Raw genomic sequence first — 26,078 nt, forward strand, 5'->3', positions numbered from 1 at the left:
CGAGGGGAGGCTTAGACTATGACTTACTATGGCATTGAAATAGCTCACAATCTCTTCTGCTGCTGCAAAATTAAATGTCCTTGATCTGGAAGCTTGCTGCTTTGTGATTCAAATGTGGAGGTCATTTGGTAGCACAGTAATAAATAGACAGAAAGCAATAACCAGAATTGTGGGGTCAGAAGAGAAGAAATTACTTACAAGGCTGCTTTAATGAGGGTAACAACAGCTACCTGAACAGTACTGACTTTTGTTCAACCTCCCACAACTGTCTCATGCTATATAATCATTTTAGCTAATGCTGCTAAGTATGGTATACTTTTTTATTATTATTATTTTACTTCTATGACCTCTCTGAAAAAGTGAGCTTTCCCTACTCTAAAATCAGCAGAAAACTCTTAGCCACGGTACTGCAAATACAGCCTGCCAGCTGTCTGAGAAAAGACATTATTAGTAAATGTAGTTCTTTCTCAGTAGCATTGCGGGTTATCTTTTGTTCTCTGTACAAGGCACAATGGCGCCATCTGAGCAAGGACAGCAATGTAGAGACCTGGGGGGGTGGGAAGGGACCAAAAAAAAAGTCTCAGTAAGCTGCAAGCAAGTCTCAGAAGGCACCAAGAAAGGGAGGGTTTGCTCCTTGGGACCAAGACAGGTTTTGACATAGAAGTGGAGTCTTCAGAAAACACATTCCCAGATTAGGACAGAGTAGTCTTCCAACTACTCCAGTGCCTTCCCTGAGCTCTCACATGAATGCTGATACAATATTAGTTGGATATTATGGTCAGACTAATATGTAGGGCATCAAATCATCAAATGTATTTACTTCATCTGTGTGTTTCCAATGTACATGAACCTGTATTGCGCTGCCATGGGCACAGACACATGTTATGCTTTACATGCCAGTTTTAAGAAAGTGCAGGGAGTGAAGAAGAGCAAGAATAAAAAGATGCAATAGAGAATAATAAAAAAACTGCTAGTGTGATAGATTCATTGATGGGCTTAGCACAAAGCCCTTTATGAATACAGCCTGTTTCTTCCTAATGTGACAGACTACCAACAATATAAAATGGTAATATAGGAAAGATTGACAAGCAGAGTCACCAGCTCTCTTAGGTTTTTCAGCCTGTTTCTCACAGGATACTTTGATCCTGTCTGCATTTGGGGAAGAACAGTGCTAACTGCCTAATGTAGTATGTCTGCAGTTCTGCTTCTATAGAGCTGGAGTATTTCTGCTGTCATCTTACATAGAAGCTAAAAAGTTTATTCTGATAGAATAAGACATTGCTGCGAGTTTCACTATCTATGTAAAGTGGAAAAGCAGGCAGTCAGGTGTTCTAAAATGAGGCAATTTCTTTTTAAATAAATTCTGGAGAAGTCTGTATCTCCCCACCCAATCCCTTTCTGCTTTTGCTGATCCAATAGCTGCCAGTGCATTACCTTTAGTCACTGTGGTAACCACTTACAAATAACCAATGTCCATAGAATCAACCCAATAGCAACCACAGGGCAGAAATATTTGCTTCCTGGATAACCTGCTCTGAGTGTCATCACTAAGGTTCTGCTCCTTCAAGATCATTGTCTCTGTCTTCATCACATGGCCTAATCTTGACTGTGATGTTGCTCTCTTCCTACTTTTTCTCCTTCTCTTCCCACCTTTTTTAACAGTAGGTTTCAAGTAACTATGGCAACAAGCCTGGGAATTTTCGGTTTATTCATTTTGTCTGAAATCTGGGTCATGTCTTTCTCGTTAAGTGAAACTGTTGTATGGGGATAACTGGTCCAAACTCAGCCCTTGGTGCAAGAGAAAGCAGCACCAATTACAGCAGCACTGGCAAGTACTTATGTGCTGCCTTTATTTGGCCCACTGTGTAGAGAAATGTAAAGGTACAAAGCAAGCCACTTATAATTTTGAAGGTATTTAATAATTTTGAAAGAGTTTAACCCGTAACATACTTAGGGGAGAACCATGCTGTAACTTGCTTTAATTGGTGTTGATTTATGGAATAAGTCTCATGTCATGCTTGCTGTCCTAGGGTATGCATTAACCGAAGTGATGCCTTCTTGGAGTGGCATTGAGTGATGTAAATTATACTAGTAGCCTCTCTCACTCTTTGAAGAGGACATGTGGTGGTGTGAAATCTTAAAGCTGTCTCCTGGCAGGACAAGATATTAATCTTCTCTAATCTATCACTCTGCAGTCTGCCTAAATCTGAGATCATGGCTTAAACACAGAAAGATCTCCAGGTTGTAACTTGTAGCAATGCCAAGGGATTAGCAAGATTGTTTGAAACATTCCTCTGTTAGACATTTGGATAGACCATGTCTCCTTGCCCCTGGGATTGCTTAAAATTCTAAGGCAATTACTGTATTTGTTTGTGGGGAAGCAAAGCACCAATTACAAGGTATTTTTGTAGGCACTTGATGTTGTGGGTCACCTGGAAGAAAAGCACAAAGCTAGCAGTGTAATTGGTAACCTCTCTAATACTGTGTGTTTCTTATACTGTAAATTGGTAAACATCAGCATCAGCTCTCAGGCAGATTATTGTTAGGAACAGGAACGGGTTCAAAGATCTGGCGAGGTACCCGGTGTATCAGTTAACCAAGCCTCTGTGATACCTGATCTGAGTGTACGATGCTACAAAGAGAGATGAGCTCACAAGACTGTTACTTCCTTGCATGTGTTGTGTTACCCACGATGAGCCATTACCTTTCCCTCCAAAGCTTTGCAGTAGCTCACAGTGTCACTGTGAACTGCAAACACACCTAGCCTGCGAAGCACTTCAGGAAACAGCTCTTGTTTTTGTAGTTGGTTTTTGCATGCCTCAGCTCCCTACATCAGAGACCTGTGAGTGAGGTCACTTTCTGTCATTAAAGAAGCAATGACTGCATCTGGAAATGTTTGAGTCACAGCAGAAACAATACCATGAAGCTGTATGAAGCCACCAAGTGTGTGCTCTGCCAGACAGGCATGTAACTCTGGGTGATGTGCAGGAATAATAAAAATAAACTATAATAAAAATAAATTATAACAAAAATAAATTGGGACTTGAAATCCATAGCACCCTCAACATGAAACCAGAAATTAGTTCCAAATGTGATATGTTTGTCAGCTAAAGGTAAAATGATATTTTGTACTGGCTTTTTTGACTTGTGTTCAGAAACAAGAATTTGAGCTTTCTAGAAAAGCAAAATAGTTTTTTAATCCTACTGCCTTATCAGCCAAAATTCATCAGCACAGAAATATTGAACAACAGGCCTTCTGACTTGCCTGCTTTTCATGGCAAGGTAATGACTGTCTCATGGTATTTCATGATACTGCAGAGAATTAAGAATTTCTGTTGAGTAGAGAAACTAGGAAAAATAAATTTGGGGTGACTATGCCAACCTTCTGCTCAAGAAAATAACAGGGGAGCAAACAAAACCCTTTGCCTCACTCAGGAGTGAGAGTTGTAAGGAGGGGGCAGCGGTAGGATGCAAGCCAGCCCCCCGCACTGCTCAGGGCTCAGGCAGCCCATGTTCGCACTGCTGTTCTCTGCCTTACAGCAGCGAGACCGTGCACTTGGGCACACAGCGACAAAACCGCAGCTTCAGCCTGTGTTCTCTGGACGACCAGAAAGCCACCAGTAATCCAAGGCAGAGCCAAACGCTCCTGCATAAAGTCATGCAGACCTGGAGGGTAGACCCAGATTTAAGTGATCTGTATCTACCTTTATCTATCTATAAATTGGGAGTGAAAAAAAAAAAAACAAAGAGGACATTTTTTTTTCATATTTTTATATTTTGCTCTCAGATATTCTTTGGCATTAAGATGCATTTGTAACAAAGCATTGGCAATACTTCAATGCCATCAATTCTGGGGGCTACTTTTGGGCTTTTTAGACCTAATCTCCCATCTTTGCTTTGCTTACAGTAGCAGTCCTATCATGCTCACTATAAATAGATTTTTGTAAAAGTAAACAGAAATTACATATAAAGGCTGGTCCTGCCTATATTTAAATTGAAAGAGGTAATGGTGAGGTTCTTCACCCTAATTCATCAGACTGAAACTTAAGTGTCTGGTCTGACCTAGTCATCCATGCTTCCCCTGCAGTCACCGGAGAGCAGAAAGCAATCTCTGTCTTACTAAACTAACTGCCTTAGATGAGAAGAACTGCCCCCTAAAAGTGCCACTCTCTCTCTCTGGACTGTAGCAATCCAGAAAATTGCTCTAAATTTTAGACTTAGTTTTTTTGGCTGCATCTAGTTAAATTTACTAAAAGAAATGGTTTGAAGAAGGTGGCTGGGATTTTGAAAACCCAGCAACTGCCTGTTGGAGGTAGCATAGATATGCCCCTGTTACAAAGGTCTTGAACAGATCATCAGGTGGGATCTAATGCCTGCTTGGACATCTCTGAGTCCTGGGATTGCCATGAGGGCAAGTCCAGAGAACATGCACTCTGGCATCATGCCAGATCCCCATGGCTGGACCCTGCAGAAGACTTTTGTGAAGGCACAATGAGCAACATTTCTCTGGCCTGCTGCCCACCACAGCCTGCCTCGGTAATTCCTGGTATTAGCACTTCAGCATCTAACATGAACAAAGAGGTACTGCCCTTCTATAGATTCACGGAGGAGCCAGGTGGGGGAAGAGGTGTGTGAGGCTCATTGCTTTGGTCTCAGAGCTGTAGAGAGGTGACATACATCACTGGTAGTATCAGAAAGACTGTTAGGTCTTTAAAAAACCATTCCCTGGGGAACCGTGGTATGTAGCAGCTACTGAAGACGGAAAGCACGTAACCAGAGCTACACGTAACCAGAGCCTGCCCCATGTAATGGACCAGGGTCCCAGCACCCAGTTAACTGCACATCTCATGCACAGCCTCCCACAGCCTCTGCATGGAGCTTCTGCTGCACAGTCCTTTCTCCTCCCCAAACCCAGTGGGTCAGGGCTGACGACGCAGCAATGGTGTTGCACATACACCTACTGTGAAAGGCATCAGCAGGTCGTGGGGGCATACTAGAAACTGAAGGCAGTTAGCAGTCGTTCAGGGTAACACACTTTCCTGCTCCCTGTCTCCCCTTCATGTGCCACCACTCATGAAAAGGCACACGGCGATAGCTCTCCCTCAGCTGCTCCTGTGACTGGGAAGGGAGGGGGGGGTCCTGCTCCTGAGGATTCCTCTGGCTCTGCACCACTGCCCTGAAGATCAAACATGGCATCTTGAGCAGTCCACAGAGCAGTCACGTGAGTTGGGGTTTTGTGGGAAGGCTATGGAGGTACAGAACAACTTGCACAGTTTTGTTTTTAGTGGGGAGCCCAAAGATATCAGCTGCAGGTTGTGTGTCACTTGGGAGGAGGTGGGGAAGAGACTGCCATGCATCAACAAACTGACACATTTGTTGTGATGCCATCATTTCCAGTGGAGGCATGAGCCCACAACATTTCTGTGGAACAGAGGAACTAGTAAAAGTAAACTGTGGGTTATTTTTGCCATATCTCTGCCCAAGAAAATAGCAGTGAGGCAAACAAAACTCTTAGCATCATGCAGCCATGATGCATGATGCAAAGTACGCTGGATGCCGTACTTAAAAGGTCTCACTGACCACTTTCAGAGACACCTGGAGCATCAGGAGGTTCTCTCTCCTCCTCCATTCATTGCAAAACCAACAAAGCTAGTTTCTGCTCCCAGCAGCTAATGCCAGCTCTGTCCCCTGCCCCCCATATCCAAATACCTTGTGCGTCTAGCTGTGTTGCTACTGCAGAAGTAAAGAGGCCATAGGGCCAAGCGCTTCCTGGGGTTTGAGCTGTTTGAACGTAGCCTGCCAGGCCCTGGTGGTCCAAATTCTTCAAAGCTTCACTTCCCCTGTTCCTCACAGGCAGAAGTCAGGGCAGGGATGGGTCTGTCCCACTACTTCCACCACTCTACAGAAAACAGTGTCCTCAGGAAGCTGGGGACTGTGGGAGGGTATCTGTAAGCCACAGACTGCCTTGGCTTCCCCCTCCAGGACAGGCAGGCATGCTTTCCTCTCTTCCATGGGGTCCTCTGATGAAGAAGGTCCTTGCAAGGTATAGGCCATGTGGCTGGCTCAGGGGGTGATGTTTTGCTCTTGTTTGACTACTTTCACACAGCCATGTCTGCAGGTGTTTCTCCCATTCCGAATTTTGGCCTTGACTTAAAGCTTCCTGAGATGCCAATGGCCTGTATCAGGCTGGAAAGGTACGGTTTGTGTCCAGGTGTTTCATCCAAAAACCAATGTACAAGGCACGTGGGAAACTAACTCTTCCTAAGTGTGTGTGGGGAGGGGAACAAGATGGGAGCTCTCCCTCTCGCAGGGAGGAGAGAGGGACGGCAAGGTTTCTGTCCCGAAGGGCTTCATGGGATGGGGAGTGGGGGAGCTCTGCCGCCCCGGCTTTTATCAAGTTTCACTCACACAGCAGCAGGTTACACAGCCCTTATCGCTCATTTCCCTCTCCCGCCCCACCCCACATTGCTGCCTGCTGTCGCTTTGCAGCTGAGCAGCAGGCAGGGCACACTCTGCCATCACTGACTGCTTTTCCCCAGCCACCAGCCTCATTCCCCCTGCAAACCACCCAGGCCAGAGCTGTGGTGCTCATCTGAGGGCCGGTCACACAGCAGAGCCCTATGCCAAGATGCAGGAACGGCCCCAAAGGGCATCCAGGGTTACTGTCTGAACAGAGCCGGGCAGGGAAGATTTATGAGGAGCGCCCATGCTTGAACGGAGGGGATGATGGTTGGGTGCTGCTGGGAACGAGAAGGCAAAGCAGCCAAGATGCGCGGCAGAGCGACGGCCTCCGCCATACCCCTTCTCCCAGGGGCAGAGGTTAACAGGCAACACAGAGCCTTACTGGAAATCTCCGCGTTAATATATGCGTTTCATGTACTCGTGGAAGCAGGCCCTTACAGCTAATCCCGTTTCCCTCCGCCCCACCCCACTCGTGGCTGGGACAGCCGCTGGCTGGCTCGCAGGCGGTGCGCAGGGCACAGCAGGCACCCCTCACCCCGGGACGGGTAGCTGGATGACCGGCGCTCGCAGCCTGCCTGCTGGCCGGTAGCTGGATGACCAAACGCTCGGCCCGCCTGCGCCACGTCCGCGGCACAACCCAGGCAAAAGCAGGCACGGGCCCCGCTGCTCCACACCTGAGCCCTGGGGGCGAGGCAGCCCCCCCCCGGGGGCACGGACCCTGCCGGCGCCCGGCCCCTTCCCCCCGCAGCGCCGCCGCGCCCTAACCGCGGTTCTAGCAAGGCCGTGTTATAACCATGGTGTCACCACTCTGTGACACCCAAACAAAAGGCTTTATTTCACCGCGAATCCACACTGCTGAGCTCACGCAAAACACTTCCGTGCGCACCGAAACGAGCTGGCTTCGCCGGGAGCGATGAGGCCAGGGCCCACTGGAGAAGCCCTCCTTCCCCTCCAGCCAGGCCTGCACGGGCGCCCACCGCGCCCCCACCTGCGTGACACAGCGCGGCGGCGACACCCACCGCGGCGACACCCACCGCGGCGACCGGCAGCCGCCTCCGCCGCCGCCGCCCCCTGCCACGGCCGCCCCGCCCACCGCCGCCCAAGGGCGCAGGCGCCGGACCTCGCCGCGCGTCACTTCCGCTTGGGCCAGCGGCCCGGCAGGCGAGAGGGGTTCGGTGCTCTGCAGTCCCGTCCGGTGCGGCGGCATGGAGAAGCTGCGGCGGGTGCTGACGGGGCAGGACGACGAGGAGCAGGGACTGACGGCGCAGGTACCGCCCGGCGAGGACCCGTTCGTCTTTCGCCCGCCCCGCACCGGCGGCTCTGTGGCCGCTGCGAACGGCCGCCGAGCTGCGACCCGCGGGCCGGCGCCCCCTCCCCCGCGGGGGGGCTGAGCGTCGACGGCGCCGTGACGGGGCGTCGCTGGAGCCTCCTTGCCCCAGGCCCGCGCCGGTGTCCGCGACCTCAGGCGCCGCCGTGTTCCCCGCACTGCCCCCCTTTCCCGGCCTGTGCGCGCATATCCCCCCGCACCTGCACTTCCCCCCCGCACCCCCCCGGTGTTTGCCCGCATCCCGGCCCGTGTCAGTGAGCAGGAGAGGTGGGGAGGCGACGAAGAGACGGACGAGGTTTGTGGGCACCGGGCCCTGCCCGGGAGTAAGAGTTTTGCCGAATTCTCGGTGTGTGGAGAAGCTTTTTGTTGTGTTGGTTTTGGGGTCCTTTGGTTTTATTTTACCCGTCCTTCTTCGGGATAACAGGGTCTCCTTGTCTTGTGCACGCTCTTCCTCCTGTGCGGCCTTGGTACTTGAAGATCAGTTACACAATGGATGTTCTTTCTAAATTGCTACTCTATTCCCTTATGTCCTTGAATTTGCAAAAGCAAGGAAGGACTTTCTCTAGGCAGCGATCATTTTGTCTATATTGTGCTGAAGTTCCTTTTTTGCCCCATACTCCTCAAGTACAATATATTTTCTCTGTTTCCTCACTACTGTCTTCCTCATCATTGTTTGTTTTGGGTTTTTTTACTGGTTTGAACACCATACATTTCAGAGACTTCTAGGTTGAAGCAAAGCTGAGCGTAGTTATAAAGAACCATTTATCCCATTGGCTGCCTCTGAATTGGTGTGCCTGCCGGTCAGAGTGCCCCACATCGTGGAATATCGTGATACTGTGGGCTACAGGGTGCTGGAGCACGGTGGAGGAGGCTGGAACGTGGAGCAGGCTGGATCTGAGCTGCAGCTAATAGACCTTGGTGAGCCAGCGCAGCCTCAGTGTAGTTGGTGTCTGTGGCATAGTATTAGTTCCAGCAGCTGGCTGCTGGTCTGCATCGCTTGTCTTTACGCTGAGTTGCTGCTGGTTTTCAAGGTTTATGAACTTGGCCTCTTTGCCACCCTAAAGCAGCTAAACTGTATCCACGCCTGCCTGATTCTGGAGGCAGTGTAGCATCTGTACTCTTTCACACTGGAACTGGCTGCCAGCATTGGGGAGGGATGCTTCACCTCCTGATCTTGTCTCAAGATTACCGAAAAAATCTACATTTCTGTTAATTCAATTCCAAGAGAATTAATTAATCTGCCATCCCCAGGCACATTTTATGTGGGACACGTGATAGAGACAGAGAGTTCTCCTTTACTTGATGCTGTGATATTTGTTTTAAGGCAGCAGTCAGTAGATAAATGCCTAAGTATTTAATATTAAGTTTTATATTTGAGGCATATATCCTGAGAAGGAGAGAAATGAGCTAGAACGTGTTATTAAATGTCAGTAACTAAGCTATATATGATTTGGCAATTGCATGTGATGATGATGTTATAGCCAGAGAAGACTTCAAATAGGAAATATCTGGCCATATTTAGAGCTTATCTAGTACGTGGTAGAAGAAAGCATATAAATATGTCTTTGGCATAGTGCAAAGGAGCTTCATGCTGAGAAGATGAACCAGGAAGATCATCTTTAAAGTAAATAAATACCCACTGAAGAAAAGCTCAAGTGTTTAGGTCAGGCAATGTCTCTCCATTAGCTTTCTCTTAAAGAAGCAATGTATTTCTAGAGCGCTGGAAGTCAAGCCTCTCTTTAGTGAGGAATTAGTATGTGACATTCACTAAAGCTATAGCTTTACAGCTGAATGATGTTGACTATTTTTAAAGTGTGTGTAATAGAGAAAAAAAAGTATGTGCACCCATGCAGAGAAGGACACTTTTTAAGAGGAAAGGTTGTGAAAGAAAATGTATGGTTATGTGTTTTGTTTATAAAATCTTCAGCTGTTCTAGATGACCTTCTGGAATGGAGTCATGTGTTTGGTTAAAAACAATGGCCCTCTCTTTGGAGGATCTGATAGTTGTGTAATAGCCATCATATGGTTCAGGTTCTTTGGTTTTTGAAGAACCATTACTATGAAGTCAGCAGTAATTCCTGTTAAGTAAAGTAGAAGAAAAGTGTATAGTGAGACAACTGTGTGATGGTTCAATGAAGTTTTTCTGTACTTTCTGAACTCTTCAGATGACCAGCTGTTGGTTCTTGTTGCTATTAGCTCAATTACTCTAAATATGAAAAAAAGGAATTAAATGAATTTGTTACCAAAAAAATCAGTATTACATTGTAAATATACCAGTGTAATGATGTTGTCAGGGCAGCATTATGCTGTTTAGTTTTATCAACACCAAAACTAATACAAAATTGTTTTATTTTCTAGCTGTAGTTTCATGATAGTTGTTGACTAACAACTGCTTAAAGCATTTGACAGGATTTTAGCAAGGAGCAATAGACCAGATACTTACCTTTCTTATATTTTACTCTAAAGTGTGGATAGAAATAAAGAAGCCTGTGAGGGACAGATGGAAATAAGCTCTCTAAATAGTTTTTAAAATATTGCTTAGGAACTCCATTCTGCAAACGTACTCAACATTTCTTTGAAACTGAGTTTTCTCTATTACTTGCGTTTTCTTAAATTTACTATCAAGAAAAGATGTAATTGTTAACTCTAGAATCTTTCTTAAAACCTGTAAAAGAGTGTTTCTATTTTTTTTGTCTGCATGGAAGACTTCTATAAGATCATTAATGTATGGGGGAAGCCTAGGTAGATGTTCAAACAACAAGAGATGTTTCTGATCAAAGGCAGCCTTGCGGTTTGTGATTTGTTGTGCGTCCATAGCAAGCTGTTCAGTAAAGAAAACTGTTAACTGTCACTTGCACCTTGTGTGTTAGACTACTGCAAGACTGTTCCTTACGTTTCAGGAAGTCTGCCTTCCAGATTCCAGTTTCCACTTAGGGTTTCCTCTTGGTTTCTGGATGTCTTGGCCATTTGAGTTAATATTTTCTTGGAATATCCTGTGAATAAAAGTCTTTGCTTCTTGCCAAGCATTAAAGCTTAGCTATAGAAAACTAAGGGTTTCTATTTGTTGGTTTCTGTTTCTGTTTTCTTTCTATTGCTCAGACACAAGCTGATAAGCAGTATGGCAAGCAGGGTTTGAATGGAACTCCCTTGCCACCACTACTGCACAGTTCTCTGTATGACTTTCCCCAGATGTAGAATTTGCATGGCAATTTTTTCAGTCTTCTGAGTAAAAGCTTCTGCTAATGCAAATATCTTGGAGTGTAATGCCAGCTCTTTTTATCTGAAATCTGGGATTAGCTGTACAGCTTGTGTCGGACAACAACAAAAAAACCCTAATCACCCTTATGTTGTTTCCTGCTTTTGTTGCCCAGACAGCTTAGACTTACTAACTTTTTCTTAGGGTTCTGGTTCATGGTCTCTGAGTGTAGGTGTAAGAAACAAAGCTGTTACTTCGGGGTGTCTCACAGCCCCCTTTATAGAAATTACTGCTCCTGCAGCAGATGAGGCAGAATAGCCGGGCACTGTGTCAGGTCCTCAACAGATTGTAGCCTGGCATTTTAGCACAAGCTGAAGTTGGTGGTTTGAGTAGTTGAACTATGTACCTGTTGCTCAACTTGCACAGCCAAGTGCTTCACTACAGGGGTGAAACAGACATCTCGGAAAGGTAACCAGTTCCACTGCTTCCAGGAAACCTAAAAGTATTAGGTATCAGGGGCTAATTAGATGCATTATCAGATCTCCAGTTTCAGGTTTTCAGACATTGTGTTAACTAGGTTCAGCTTGATGACATAAATGGTGATGGCATCAAGAGTGGTTGGAGGATAGGCCTTCATTTTAATGCCAATTAATTTAGTTTTATTGTTACAGAGCATGCTATGTTGTGGTGCTTCGGCAGCCCTCATGCCACAGCTTATCTTCCTGCACTTCATGTGCGTGTATTGCCAATATAAGTTTTTAAGAATTAAATCTATAAAGTGTATTAAACTAGTTTTAAAATTGTATTTTAAATCTTGTGGCTTTTTTTTTTCCTGAGCCTTTGTGTGTTTCACTTATTTATGGCGTAGACTATTTTTCCACCTAGGGATTGAAATGAAGATAAAGCTGTTCAAACTTATATGAAAAAATGAAATTTCCTGGTGGTTGTTTCAGAAACACTGTCAGATAGTAAGACTAGAAGTAGAAATAAGTGGCAGCAATGTGCATGATACACATTTCAGATTGCCTAGAAAACAAGGAAAGGATGAAGGTAAATTGTTTCTTCAGTTGTATATTGGCTGTAATGATAGTATTGGCCCATCCACACTTCATTTCTGAGCAGGGATAGGAAGGATTTTTAGTCTTTTTTTCTTTTTTCTTTTTGTGCGTATGTGTGATTAGTTGCATGAATAAGTGTAATAAAAAGCATGATTCAAATGGATACCTTCAGTTATGCCACTCCAGCTCTTCCTGCACTACTTATGTGTATAGGCATTCAGAAATATAATTATCAAATATGATTTCAAATACTAAACCATCTTTCAGTTACTGTTTTTTTTCTATTTCTTTAATGCGTACATAAGGATAAAGCGTTGGACCTAACAAGGTAAGCTGCATCTTTTGACCTTTGGGAAGTTCTGTCTCAACTGCTAAACGCAGAGAAGGAGAAAGAAAATGCAGAACAATATTGTGTCCCGGTTCTGTGTCTGCTCAGACAGTATGCAAGTGTAAAAGATCATTTTTAGTATTCTGATCCCCCTTCTTAAATAAATAGTCAAAGTATTTCATTTCATTAAAGAAGGTTAGTAATTTTTTTTATAAGTAGAAAGTAGTTCAAGCTATTCCTTGTTCACATACATTCAGATGCTGATTCATCACAGCACATAAATGTGTGCTTGTATGTGTCCCTTTTTAATTAAACTAGGTATGGATTGTTCAGTTCTACAGATGTGAAATCGCTCTAAGCAGTAGCCAAATTTCATTTATTCATTCACTTACCACTACCTGAAAGAGAAATTTCTCAAGAGAGCAGGAGAAACATCAATCTCATTCGTTGGGGAAACTTGTATATTTGGTTAATAATACTTGGTTGAAAATATCTGTAGACTAGATTACAAGAGGACAAGTTTGCTTGTGTCATCTGCACAAGTAGGAGAGCTGGCTTTTTGTAGTTGTCTTACGTAAGCTGAAGCAACACTTCACTTAATAGACCAGTTTAGAGTAAAAGTGTATTTAATTTTAGTGACCTGGAGTAAGCTGAAATACATTGTTCTTACGGTGTGGGTGGAGCAGCTGAGCTGTGCATATCTAACAAGTCAGTGCTGCTGAAAGGGGCTGTTCTGCCAGCTATGTGGCCCTGCCTCTGTCCTTCTATCAGCTCCTTCTCTGACATCTTGCTGAGCTTGGTTTGGCTCATGAGTCTAGCAGAGTCATCAGGCTAGAAGGAACGCTAGTTCTCTTCCCTCTCTGTGAGTTGTGGCAGCTAGCTCAGCTCCTTAAGGGGTCTTGGAGGTTCTGGAGTCCCACTGGAGAAGCAGGAAGTAAAACGGTGCCTTTGGGCAAGCTAGCCAGCTGATGGGATGGGCTGTGTTAACCTGCCCACACTTTCACCCTGTAACGAGCAGCAGTTGAAGTGGAATCCTAATGCTTGCGGTGGATACTTGTACTAATACGTACGATGGATTCTGTCTGGTAACAGGAAAAGGGTAGTGTCTATAGGAACATGCAGTGCTGCACAAATAGGTGTATTCATCTGCAAATTGCTAGGTCTGTTCATTCTTCTGCTTTGGTACAATGGTGAGAATTTTCAGTTTTAATTGTATGGTGAAAAGAAAATCTGTTTGAAAGTGGGGCTGTATTGCTGGAGTGCCAGGATATACCTTCACAGGTTTTATCTTGTTTGTTTGTTTTAGAAATATGTTTCCAGATTGCTAATATAATTACATAAACTGAAATAATTAATATGCAAGCAACTGTTAAGCAAGGTAAAATAATTGTTTCTGGCTAAAAAATTATTTTGTTTGGAAATTAAGGACTTCAGTATCAAAGAAAAAAGTGTCCTTTAAGTTGCTCAAAACTGGGTTTGTAATATCGTTTTTTTTTTTTCCACTCTCCTTTTAAGGTCCTCGATGCCTCAACACTCAGCTTTAGTACTCGAGTCAGATGGTTTGCCATATGCTTTGTTGCTGGCACTGTGTGCTCTATTCTTGTGAGTAAAGGTGGTTGGTTGGGGTTTTTTTTCCCCTCTGTACTTTATTAATGTTTTACAGTACAACCTCGTTCATGTTCATACTTTATATGTGATTCTGTGTTTGCTTTATCCTGTATCCTAAATTTTGTATCCATAAATTTAACTGGACATTAAATGTATAATTAGCATGTAGAGACTGCTGTTCTGTAAACTATGATTTTGACCATCTTTCTTCCATTCACACCAGAGAACATTTTTACTGTGGCATAATAAATTTCTTACTAAAACGTTTGAACTGCTATATTTTTAATTTAGATTTGTGAGTGGTGTACTAGGAAAGATGTGTTCAATGTGTACCCATCTTATTTTTATTCTCTCCAATAAAAGGGGAAAAGGAGGGGGAAGCTTGAAAGGTTTTTAAAGCCTGAAGAAACTGTGAGTGTAACCTGTCGCACTCACAAATCAATAGGGGATGACTGCGGTGGCATGTTGGCACTTGAAAAACCTGTTGATCTTAGTCAGCAAATCATTTGTTCATTCTTGAAGTTGAGGTGTTGGCAGGAGACTCAAGCCTACAGTTAAAAGTTGAGATCTGTTAATTGATTTGGTCTGTCAAAATCGGGCACAGGTAACTTGCCGTACAAAGCAGTTCATCTGCATGGGAAGTCCCAGAAGCAGGTGAAATAGCGCTGGGGAAGTATCCAGACTGCTGGTTAGCCAAAATTGCGGGTGGTGGTTTTCCTTTAATCTAGTCTTTGCAAAGTGACCATAGGCTTTCCTTGTAGAATACAATTACACTCTTGCAGCTTTCCATGGCTGCTTGTGCTATGGTCTCTGCAAACTGACACCATAGATTCCCACTGAAATTGCAATTGGATAGAATATAGTTGCTTTTTAAATTTTTTTTTATTATTATTTATTTTTTTAGGACCCATGTTTTGTTTCTAGTTTAGGCTCTATTTTTCCCTGATCATCATAGGGACTGTGATCAGCAGAAGGCTTTGAATTTGTTTTGTGTTTAGTGGAAACAGATGTCTGGAAGTAAGAGTTCTAAAATATTTCTATCCAGTCTTAGTGCGTACCTAGACTGTGAGTCCAGATGGTTGATTGGAGGAGAAGGGAGACAGTGGATATTAGTGTGGCTTTATCCTTTGTGTGCAGAGATGTCTGATGTATAATGGGTTATTGTAACAAAACTGAAAGTGTCATAAATAGAATATTAACAGTACAAATAATTGTTATAAACAATATAAATAAACATTGCCCAATTGTAATACTGTGGAATATAGTGAATCGATACATTATTTTGCCAGTAGGTGGCAATAGAAGTATGCTGAACGTTGGCTACTACAAATCCGAGAACATTATACTCTGCTATGACACTCTTCATAGTCTGAAAATACATTTATAGGCTATAAAATCTAAATAAATTGAATTAACTAATTAAAAACATATAAATAACCTGTCTTTTATAGGGAACAGCGTTGCTATGGCTCCCAAAGGGGATCTTTGCGCTGTTTTACACCCTGGGAAATATTGCTGCGTTAGCCAGGTATGATTTCTTAATTATTGTTATTAGAGAAGTACCCTCCTTTTCATCTACGTTTCCATTTGCTTTTACTCTAAAATGCTATGTTGTGTATAAACAACATTGTTTTCATATTGAAATGCTAATAACATAAAATCTTGTTTGTCTTGCTGATTTAAGATTAATAATTAGCAAGTATCAGTTATTCATTTGTTACTACCCATTGTAACGTTTTAGGTGATTGTTTTGTAGACATATCACAACTGCTGTCTGAAGTATGAATAACAAATTGCTGGCTGAATATTTTGTACTTTTTACAGCTAAGTCCTTCTGCCAGGTACAGAGGTACCTCAGTTTCAGGGACAAACTGTTAGTCTGCCTACTGTGTGAATGCTTTGTTACTGGAAGGAGCTTTTAGCAAAGAGATCATCCTGTTTCTGGGAAAACTGTTTGAAAAAGGAGAGGTTCAGGAAATCCTCATTTTGACTGTAAAGCCAGGCAGAATCTAAAAATTGTTCACAGAGTATTTTTAAACTCCATGCTTGGTTCTTTGCAGCGTTTTCTGTAGTGTTAGTCTTAAAAGATTTGCAGAAGGGACCTCCTAGGATCTAAACCTCTTCTTTTGCTGTTTGAAAGACATATAAGAAACAACTTAATAAAGTATTTTCAGTTTCTTTGTTCTCCTTCTCTTACTATCTTGGCATAGTTGAAGCATGGTCATGTGACTCGGAACCCATGGAGTCTGGTTTTTACTTCCGTGGACTCTCTGACTTTAGTCAATTCACTTACCTTTTGAGTCAAAGCATTGTTAATCTGTTAAAACTCACACAATGTGACATTAACATTTGAGAAATGCGGTGGTGTACTGCTTTTCCTAAACAAATTTGTTAGGGAACCAAAATGTCTTATGGGAATTGAGTCTCATTTGTATAACTGTTCCATCTCATGCTAAAACAAGACAAAAAGTTGATACTGGAGTTAGGCAAAACTGGCTATTTCTCTTTCTCTCCCTTGCTTTATTCTTTATTCTTTGTTGTTGTTTGGTTTTGTTTGGTTGGGTTTTTTTGTGTGTGTTGTCACTGTCTCAAATTAACATTTTAGAAACTTGGTCAAGTCTAATTGTCAGTGAACTGAGAGGAAAGCTTTTACAGACTGGTATTTCTTTTAGGAGAATGCTGAAAAACTTTAGTCTGGACTCCAACTAGAACTAGAAGAGGCCCCCTTCTCCTTCAGTAGCCTTTTAGATATAAACAGGCAACTGTGTTCTACTGACAGTAGGAAGTGACAACAAAGTCCCAAATTGACAAGGAGATTTAAACTTTTTTCAGGTTTGTTTGCAAGTCTGTATTTAAAGCAAATGCAGTTACCACTCTTACGAAATAGCCCTGTCTATCCTGATTCTACTGTAATTTTCTAGCCACAAACATGAACACAATGGTACTTGATTTGATTATTCTCTGGGATGATAGGTGTATTTCCTGCAGAATGTGTTGTATATAAGAAATATCCTGTGTAAATGGAAGACCTCAATTTTTTTTCCAGCTCCTTTTTTTCTGCTCCCTTTGGATTCTCTCACACCTCTGGAGAAGCTCTTGTGGTATCTGTCCTTCAGTACTAATCAGCATCAGTGCATTTTGCTTTCTATAGTTTTTTTAGTTTTTTCTGTGTATTTTATGTTGCATGAACCTCCCTCATTTTTGCCACCATATTTTCATCATCCCTATCTTTTCACTAGCTAACTAATTTTCTATTCTAGTCCTTCAGGTCTCTTTTTTTTTTTTTTTTTCTTTTTTTGGTTTTAATTTAATTTTATGGCCCGGCAGCCAAGATTAAAAAATACTGAGGAAAAAGTTAGTTTGGATTGCAATGAATTAAAACATTTTCTCAATTCAATAGAAAAAAAACACTTTTTGCCATTTAATGTGGACTTTTGAGGTCTGTCTACACAACTTAAGGAAAAAAAAAAAGTGAAGAGAAGGGGATATATACACAAAGTTGCCAGTGGGGGAACATCTGGGTGTGGGAGGTCATGGGTTCAGTTTACTGCTTGGGACGTGGATTCGCTTCACCAGGTTTATGACCGGTTTCAGGCGAGAGCTCTATCAAACTTTTCCCTGCTACTGATTTTTTCATTTCGTATAAATAAATATTAACTAGAAAAGGAGTTAAACTAGGTTTCCTGCTCTGTAGGGATGCATTCAGACCTCCCCAAGGTTACAGGCATTCTCACTCTCTTACTAAATTTTTGTGTTTTCTGCAAAGCAGAATGGCTTCAATGACAGGCTCATCTCAGAGTATTTGAAGCCAGATAATTACTCCTATGGCTGTGAATGCTTAATTAACATTGAATTTCTTTGCATGAACAGGTACAGCATAGCATTGCTGATGGTTTTCATTCTCCCTTCAAGTTAACTACAGAGTAGAAGAAAGCAGAAGAGTTTAATACAAACTACTGAACTTTTTCTTTCTTTTTTTGCTTGTTGAGTTTGGGCAAAGATTTAGAGCTTCCCTGTAATCTTGATTGTAGCTACTTGCACGCTGCCTGAGTAAGAAGTTTATTGTTAAACAGAAATTTTTTTGCAGAAGTTTGGTCTTTGTAGTCTTTGCATTCTTTAGGCTCTTAGAATAGCCTCAACATGAAATTAACTAGACTTCAACTTGACAACCCTCTGCTATAAGTTGTAATATTTTGGAAAGAATTTCCTGACCAAGGGTGACTCAATACATAAGCTGTTTCCAGGACTAAATTCATGGAGTATTTCAGCTTTCAGTCTAGTGGGTCTCTATTGCTAGACACTGAAATGCCTTTTTTAAAGCCTTTGTAGGCATCTAACTGTTGGAAAACTGGTTAACTACCTATAAAGTTGTGTTTGAAAGTGATTTACCATTTGTTTTGGTTTTTTCCTTCCTATTAGTACATGTTTCCTGATGGGGCCACTGAAGCAACTGAAAGCAATGTTTGAGCCAACAAGATTAATAGCTACAATTGTGATGTTGGTAAATATACTATCTTTACTTCCTTTTACTAAAAAGGTTTCCTTTAGCCTCAAAGCAAAATTTGAGGCTTTACTAAAGGGAAGTTATTTTTCAGTCCACTGCTGCTTCGTACCGAGTAGTAATAGTCAAGCTGATCAGCTCTCTATATCATAAGGGTTATCTAACTGCTTTCTATGAGCCTATGGCTTTGTTGCTTATGATTTTTTTTTTTTAATAAATCAATTGGAGTAAAATGTTCTTTACTGAGTGTTGCTTACTGAATGCTAATATTAGGTTGATTAATTTATTTGCTAAAACAATTTCTTTGAGAACAAGGCTAGAGGGAGACTTTTTGCGGTAGCTGAAAAGTCAGTGGTCACCAAGTCTAGCTTGACAGTTGTTTGTTGGCTGCAGCTCTCTTTGTATAGCTTAGTGGTTCAGCACTTTCAAAGCAATGGAGAAAATTAGTTTCTCTCCCCAGAGTCTGGGAAGCCACATGTTCAGCTTCACGCTTTCCCATTGTGAGGTCCTTGGCTCCTTTACTTCCATGACCGCCATTTCTTCTTCCAGGAGGGTGGAAAATAATGGCTGTGTCCCCAGTCTCAGAATTCCCATCGCAAAACTCTATTTTAGGTAGTTTAAAACAAGTTTCTGCCCTTGCTGCTTCTCTATTTTGTACTGATTTTCTCTCTTGTTCCTCCTGATATGTTTCAGCCTTTATTTTTGAAACGTAGTTGGCTGTCCTGTTCTCCCTATCACATAACTTTGTTTTCTAGTTGACTACAACTGATGTGGATAAGAAACCTGTTGTGAATTCATTCTGGCTAGCTCTCACATGGGTTGTATATTCTTTCTCTCACACACCCACCTGAAAAAAAAAAAGTTACCTAATCTGAGAAGCTCACTTTTGCCCACACCTTTTGGAGAAGTGACTTGATCCTTGCTTGGACTCCAAGCTTTGTTAAAGAGGTGACTTTGCCATCTCTTCCGAATCATACCAAGTTACAAGTGCTAGGGAAGTTATGTTTCATAGGTCTACAGTAAAAATGTCCAAAAATATCTCCAGTTCTCTATAGAGTCTGTGCCTGCTGAATGTGAATTCTCCAGCGCTTTACAGCTGTGGGCTTTTTCTGGTCAAGCTGAGGGCCTAAGTGAGACACTGGAACAGCTAGCACAAAAAATATTTTCTCTGATGATCCCATCATCCGCTGTGCTCAGAGATGGGGACAAAGGAAGTAACTTGCTTTGAAGGCTTGTAGAAAAAAAGACACGTCAGGGAAACGGCGAAAGAACAGAGTAGAAAAAACATCACAGACCTGCCTACCTGTGCAAAGAAGCTACCAACAAGGTTAGGAAACGACAGAATGAAAGGTTTCATCTAACAGGGAACAGGAGCATTGGATGGAAAATTTCAGTAATGCAGAGAAGAACTGGGAAACTTCTGAAGTTTAGAAAACTTTTGATGTATTTGACTGTTTTCATCCCCATCCTAACACAAAGCTAGAGTTGTAGGTAACTCAGGAGTCACAGATACATTTGGAAAATTTCAAAAGAGTCTGTTATTCTTATTTCTTTCAATAAAACACTAATATTTTTTTTCAGTGAAAATTAGAGTTTTGTTTTGTCTTCTACTATGTGTAATGACAAATGGAGGGAGCCAGTGGAAGAGTTCAAGGTGATGGTTAAGCTGTCACAAATGGTGTGATTAATTTGGCATAGTAAATCGTGTCGTTGTAATGTTCCATCAGAGGTGTGTAAGTAGCTTGAATAAAGCTTCATGTGAGCTTTTTCACTGTGTATGAGGCAGCTGCTCCCTAGTGGGCTCTTCGTTACTGTCAGAAGATGAAGAAACGCTGGCGGAAGTAGAGCCCCTATTTGCCAAATACTGTAATTGCGAATGGGTGTTTTTAATAACGGGTTGTTCACAGTGATGCGCATACCTTGCTTGTCAGATGTTGATGTTAGGAATACATCCAAAATGATACTATGTACTGAAATAATAGAACAGCAGCTCCCAGACTACTTGGTCGCTTTGAAGCGAGCCCATCTTAATAGGCCTAACACATAAGGCTACACAGACGTGGTTGTACTCCTCCTAGCTCCTGAAGTCAGTTCCTGCCTTTTCCTTCTTCTAAGGTTTGTCCCAGCTGTTCTGGCCATGGAGCACATTATACTGTGCGTTGGGAAACACCACTTTACATAGATTTCAGTATGTAGTCACTGTGTGACAGCCTTTGGCCGTGCTTGTTTCACAAGTCAATTCTGAAAATGTTGATTACCCATCGGAAACATGAAAACAGTTACTCTATTTGCTTTGTTGTGTATTTGAATATTCATTGTTTTCTTTTTTTTGTCTCTCATCTCCCCCCAGCTTTTCCTAGTATTGACTCTGTGTGCTGTATTCTGGGTAAGTGGGAATACTTTATTCCTCTAAAGAGCAGTCTAGCTTGGTTAGTTTATTAATTGTGTTACAGCTTTAACATCAGCTCAGTTCTAGAGGAAATACAGCTTGTGTATGTGGCATTTGTCTTTCTAGCTGCAGCTGAGTTTAGGTGGAGTGATGAGCCTACTGGCCACAAAGCAAATGCACCCTTCCGCCTGCATTTGATGTAGATGAGAATGCAAAATCTAGAGTGTCAGGTTCAGTCTGCAGACCTCTGAAATAAGAACTAAGAAAAGCAAGTTAAAATATACTTTCATCTTAGTGGTATGTACCAATGTCAGGGAATATGTAGCGGTCTTCAGAAACCATGGGTACAGAATATTAAACAGAGTAAGACCAAGGAAGAGAGACAGAACAAGTACCTGCAGACACATTGTTTGAAAAAGTGGCTGTGGTTATGTTCCATGGAAGTAAATACGTAGCTGAAGTGAGCTTCCATATTTGCAGAAGTACAGTGTCATGAATGAAAGTGAAAGACTTGGCATTGATGCTGTTAAGTGTTTTCAAAGCTAGAGGTTTTCCTAGGGTGATGCTAATAGAGTGGCGGATAAAATGAATGGAAAGTTGTTAGGGTGGAAAGGAGTAGCAAATCAAGACAAGGAAATTCAGGCATCATCAGTTAACTGAATTTTTGACTGAAGAGACTGTTGCAATTGTTTACAGTATAGACTGGTGCAAAATGAACTAACTTACAATATCTTCTTTATTTTTACTTAGTGGAACAAAAAAGGTTTGGCGGTGTTGTTCTGCATATTGCAGTTCTTGGCAATGACCTGGTAAGAGTCTTAAAGTTAATTTTAATTTCTTCTCCCTGCCCCTGCACCCGCATGGTTATAAACCTATATATATATGCTTTGCATAACGTAAGTGTGCCCGAATGCTAGGCTCAATCTGTTTTTCTAAGCTACGTTGTGTAACTTCAGCAAAATCTATATGCAATCATCCTGCAAAAGTTGTTATTTTAAGGATATTCTGCAGTGTGTGAACTAATTTAAAGCATTATGAAAGGATTATCTATGCAAAAAAATTCTCATGTGTTTTTCTCTGTTGTGAAAGTAACTGTGTATTCACATGCCCTGCTTCTGATTATCTCTCTCTTTTTGAGTTCTAACTAAATTTTCATTTTTTAAGTGGAAGAAACTAAGTAACACTTCTGTAAGTTGTGTCCTGCCCCGGGAGTGTTCAGTGGCACTGGGTAAGAGTGGGTGGGTGTGAGAGGGTCAATCTAGTGCGGCGCATACAGTGATGACCGTGGAGATGTGCTCAAGGGCTAGGCTTGGGAATGGGTGAGCACGGTTAGGTGAATGCTTGCAAGCCTGGCAGCAGTTTGGGAAGTTGCTGCTTTCTCCATGGAGAAACAGCTGAACGTACTTGGACTCCTTGTCCCAGGTGAGTTACTTGGCGCTAGCTCTCAGATGATCCAAGGTGACCACAGTTCTTGTTTGAACTTGCCCTGAATACACACAGTCTATGCTGAACTTGGATCTGAGGACAAATAACCATTAGTTCGGGATGGGGACTGTTGGGCATCATGCTGGGCCCAGGTAAATGCATGACGCTAGGCAGAGGGAACATTGCTAACTCAAACTGTTCTGCATGTTTACAGCAGACAGCTTCAGGTTTGTTAGGTGTCCCAGAGCTTGGGCAGGCTGGGCATGAGAACAAAAACAAGAGCCCGGAGGCTTGTGAGAAGCAAGTTTCGGAGGATAATAGAATTATCAGCTGTTTGAGTGTAACAGTTATGGCGTATTGTTGATACTACAGCATATATCTGTATTTAGAGTTACCTAAATAATATGATTAGCTGTGTATTTGCATAGTAATGTGTACTGTCTTCTAAACTGGAAAAAGTGATCTCCATCACCTTGAAGAATACAGTTTTCCCAGAAATCTCCATTCTTTTTGAATCTGGTGATAGTAAATCTGTTTTTTTTACATTTATGTGCAATAGAAGTTATGAACTATTTAAAAAAACAAACAAACAAAAAAAAATCAAGAAAAAAGTAAGCCAGAAAATCCTTGGCAGTACATTTAGTTCTCATCCAAACATGTCATCTTTTCTCAGGTAATCATTAAATTGAGTAGGCAATCTTGTTTCATTGTGTTACAACAGGTTGCTTTTATTAATGCTGGACTAAAGTGAAATAATTGGGTTCTAGAAGAGACATGAACACTCTGTCAAATACACTTTTTTCATCTTCTTTTTTTTTTTCAGGTATAGTCTGTCATATATTCCTTTTGCAAGGTGAGTCTGCATAATAATTTCCATCTTAACGAGAATCAGTTATCTTTATGCTAGGGAGGGGGAAGAAGTCTTTAAATTCAGTATGTGAAAAACTATAACCTCCTCCCTTTCCTTTTTATTTTTAGAAAGTCACATAGCTGAACTCAAAGTGATGCTTAATATAAGCTTTAAATAAAAGTGAAGTGCATAGTAATTCTCTTTGTTAAATTTCGTTCTAGTTTTCATCACAGAAAATAAATTGAGGTTTTGTTTAAATTCTGCAGTGATTTAAAAATGCATTGATGCAATAGGGACTCTTCCAGTACTAAAATTAAAGATCATTTGTGGATCTGGGGTCTTAGTTAAAAGCAAACAAATAAGCATAGTTTCAGCTGCTAAGACTAGTTCTGAATTCCTCCATTGTTTTTAGGCGAGGCAAAGGCAATGCTTTGTGTTAATTGCCATTTTGGCAAGCTTCTTTCTTTCTTTCCCCTCTTGTGTGTACAAAAAGGGGACGAAAGCTAGCCAAACGCGTAGTGAAACCACATGCAAGTAAACAAATGGAAGAATCTGGGTGTTTTTTCTGTAATGTTTCATGTAAAATGCAGTTTGGTCTTTCAGCAGTGTGTTATTTAAAAAAAATAAAGTGCTTCCATGTCTATATATTACTTAATGAGGTTTTCTGTATTAGAATTGGGGGAGGGAAGGGGTACAGCGTATTGTCTGTCCCTTTCTTCTGCTATCTTCCTGTAGTATTTCTGTAACTTTGCCAAAAAGTCTGTACTATGGATTTATTTATTTTTTGAAAGCTTCAGATTTGATCTGGGGAGGATTAAGCTGTATATATATTTGGTTTTTTTTTAAAAATATAGTAATTCATAATTACAATGGATTAAATACTTTAACTCAATTCAGGCTTCAAATTCTTGTCTTGCTATGTCTGACATCTCAAGCTAACCCAGTCAAAAGTAGTATTCTGCATTCTTATAGTTCCTGTGGCCATGGGACAGGCTCAGTAGGGTTCTTGGGTTTTGGGTTTTTTTTTTTTAATGTTTTGCTCTGCACAGAAAACAAGTTGAGCTACTAGTCACTTCCCTACCAAGGGTACTTTATATTCTGGGCAGAAAACCATTAGGTTATATGCGTCACTTTTTTGGTTTTATTTGTCTGTTAGATTTTATGAGCCAAAGAACTGAATTTTACACAGGCTGCTTTTAGTAGTACAGTCACTTCTTTGGGGATTATTGAGTTATTTGCTTGTGTGGAATGCTGTCATAAATTTTTTGTATAGGCTGCCTTTCTTGTGGAAGTAGTTATCTAAACCATGTTAAGTACCAGAGAACAGTATTATATAATTTAAAGTCTGCATTTGTTGATTTCAACAAAATTATCATTACTCAATTAAACTGTTAGTGCTTTACTCCTAATGACGTACTTGTTTGTGGGTTTGGGTTTTGTTTTTAATTAATCATGACTGTCCTGTGGGCATGGCCAAAAAAAAAAAAAACAAACCCCACAACAAAAAACCCACCCCACCCCCCCAAAACCAAACAAACAAAACCCCCCACGAAAACCAAACCAACCACAAACTGAACACCAGCAACAAAACCATATGCACAGTGACTTTTAGGGAGTCATGGTAGTATTTTTCTTCATTTTTCGAATCGGCTAACAGCACAATACAAATCCCGCTCCCTGATAAGTCGTTACATTTTTGAGGAAATGAAAAAATGAAGGAGACTGAAGGGAGTGATCTAAGGGGAACAGTCAGAAAACAGTGGTGTTGTCGGTTGAAGACCTAGACCCCTTCAGATGTGTGGAACCCTGAGGCCGAGCAAGCTCTCCCTCCCACGCGGTTCCCACCCACACCTCAAACCCTTCCGCCTGGGCTTTCCCCCCGCGAGGCGGTGGCCTAAGGCCGCTGTGCCGTGGGCAGGAGCCCCCGCGCTCTGCTCCCCGCCCGGGCCTGCGGTATTTTTTAGTTTTAATTATGTAATGATTCGTGTGTGTATAAAGAAAATAACAAGTATATTAACTGACTTTTTTTTTTTTTCTTTTTAAAGGGATGCTGTGGTTAAATGCTTCTCGAACTGTCTAGGGTAAATTAAAACCAGGAAGCACTGTATGCTTTAAAAGCCAACTTCTATTCCTCTGTGAATTTTGCTTGGAAAAATATACTTTTCCGCTCATGAAATACCCAGTAACAATTTAGTATTTTCCTTGCATGTGGGGGATTAAATAATTTTTACTAGAAAGAGTTTTTAAAATAAACTGGGTGAACTGTTTGTGTTTACCCTGGAACTTTTCGGGTTTTTTTTAACAAAAAAGTACATTTAACTACTTTGTGCAGAGTAGTTTTGAAACTACCTTGCATCCAGTAGCAGTTTATTCCCCAGTGGAGGCAAGCCACTAAGATCTGGGTAGCATGCGTAAAGATTTCATTTACATTTCTGTCTAAAACTTGCAATGTGCCATTTCTGTTTGTATGTTATTCATTGTATGCTTTTCCAAAGACAGAGTTTTATAAACGTTGTAAAGATTTGGTAAGTTATCGTTAACAGCTCCTTTGAAATGTCTATACATGTGCCTTACGGAAAAAGCTTAATGAGAATATGTGAAAGGTCTGTTTAAAGCTTGTTTGATTTTATTAAAAAGCTATATTTTAAACGATTTTTTTTTTACTTTCATACTTAAATACTTTTTACTAAAGAACTTATGGCTAATGTATAAATGAGATTTGTGAAATAAATTTGTTTTAAAGGTGCCTAAACTATTTCTTTATTTAGAAATGGGCTATAGAGGGCTGAAAATTCCTCTTGAATAAATTTACTCTTGAATAAATGTGGATAAAAATGTGGATTAAAAAAATGTGGATAAAAAAGTGGGATATGTATATGACTATATCCAAATTTGGTTATTAGATTTGCAGAAGTGACTTCAAAGCTTCTTTGC

General features: G+C 41.5%; 1 protein-coding gene across 1 annotated transcript; it reads left to right on the top strand.

Annotated features, from left to right (window-relative positions):
• Positions 1 to 7,623: 7,623 nt before the first annotated feature.
• Positions 7,624 to 25,796, top strand: SFT2D1 (SFT2 domain containing 1). Its single transcript, XM_086482371.1, has 8 exons — positions 7,624 to 7,730; positions 13,887 to 13,973; positions 15,431 to 15,507; positions 18,399 to 18,480; positions 20,831 to 20,866; positions 21,620 to 21,678; positions 23,118 to 23,147; positions 25,190 to 25,796. The coding sequence occupies exons 1-8, from the start codon at positions 7,668 to 7,670 to the stop codon at positions 25,227 to 25,229; spliced, it is 474 nt and encodes a 157-aa protein (XP_086338497.1). The 5' UTR covers positions 7,624 to 7,667; the 3' UTR covers positions 25,230 to 25,796.
• The last annotated feature ends 282 nt before the right edge of the window (positions 25,797 to 26,078 follow it).

This window comes from Leptosomus discolor, chromosome 2 (assembly GCF_034619465.1).
Source record: "Leptosomus discolor isolate bLepDis1 chromosome 2, bLepDis1.hap2, whole genome shotgun sequence".
NCBI classification, from domain to species: domain Eukaryota; kingdom Metazoa; phylum Chordata; class Aves; order Leptosomiformes; family Leptosomidae; genus Leptosomus; species Leptosomus discolor.

Excerpts from the sequence above, each read along its gene's own strand:
- SFT2D1 (XM_086482371.1), top strand. The coding sequence starts at position 7,668 with ATGGAGAAGCTGCGGCGGGTGCTGACGGGGCAGGACGACGAGGAGCAG. Across the intron at positions 18,481-20,830 it reads TAGCTACAATTGTGATGTTG|CTTTTCCTAGTATTGACTCT; the intron begins GTAAATATACTA and ends ATCTCCCCCCAG. Across the intron at positions 21,679-23,117 it reads CAGTTCTTGGCAATGACCTG|GTATAGTCTGTCATATATTC; the intron begins GTAAGAGTCTTA and ends TTTTTTTTTCAG.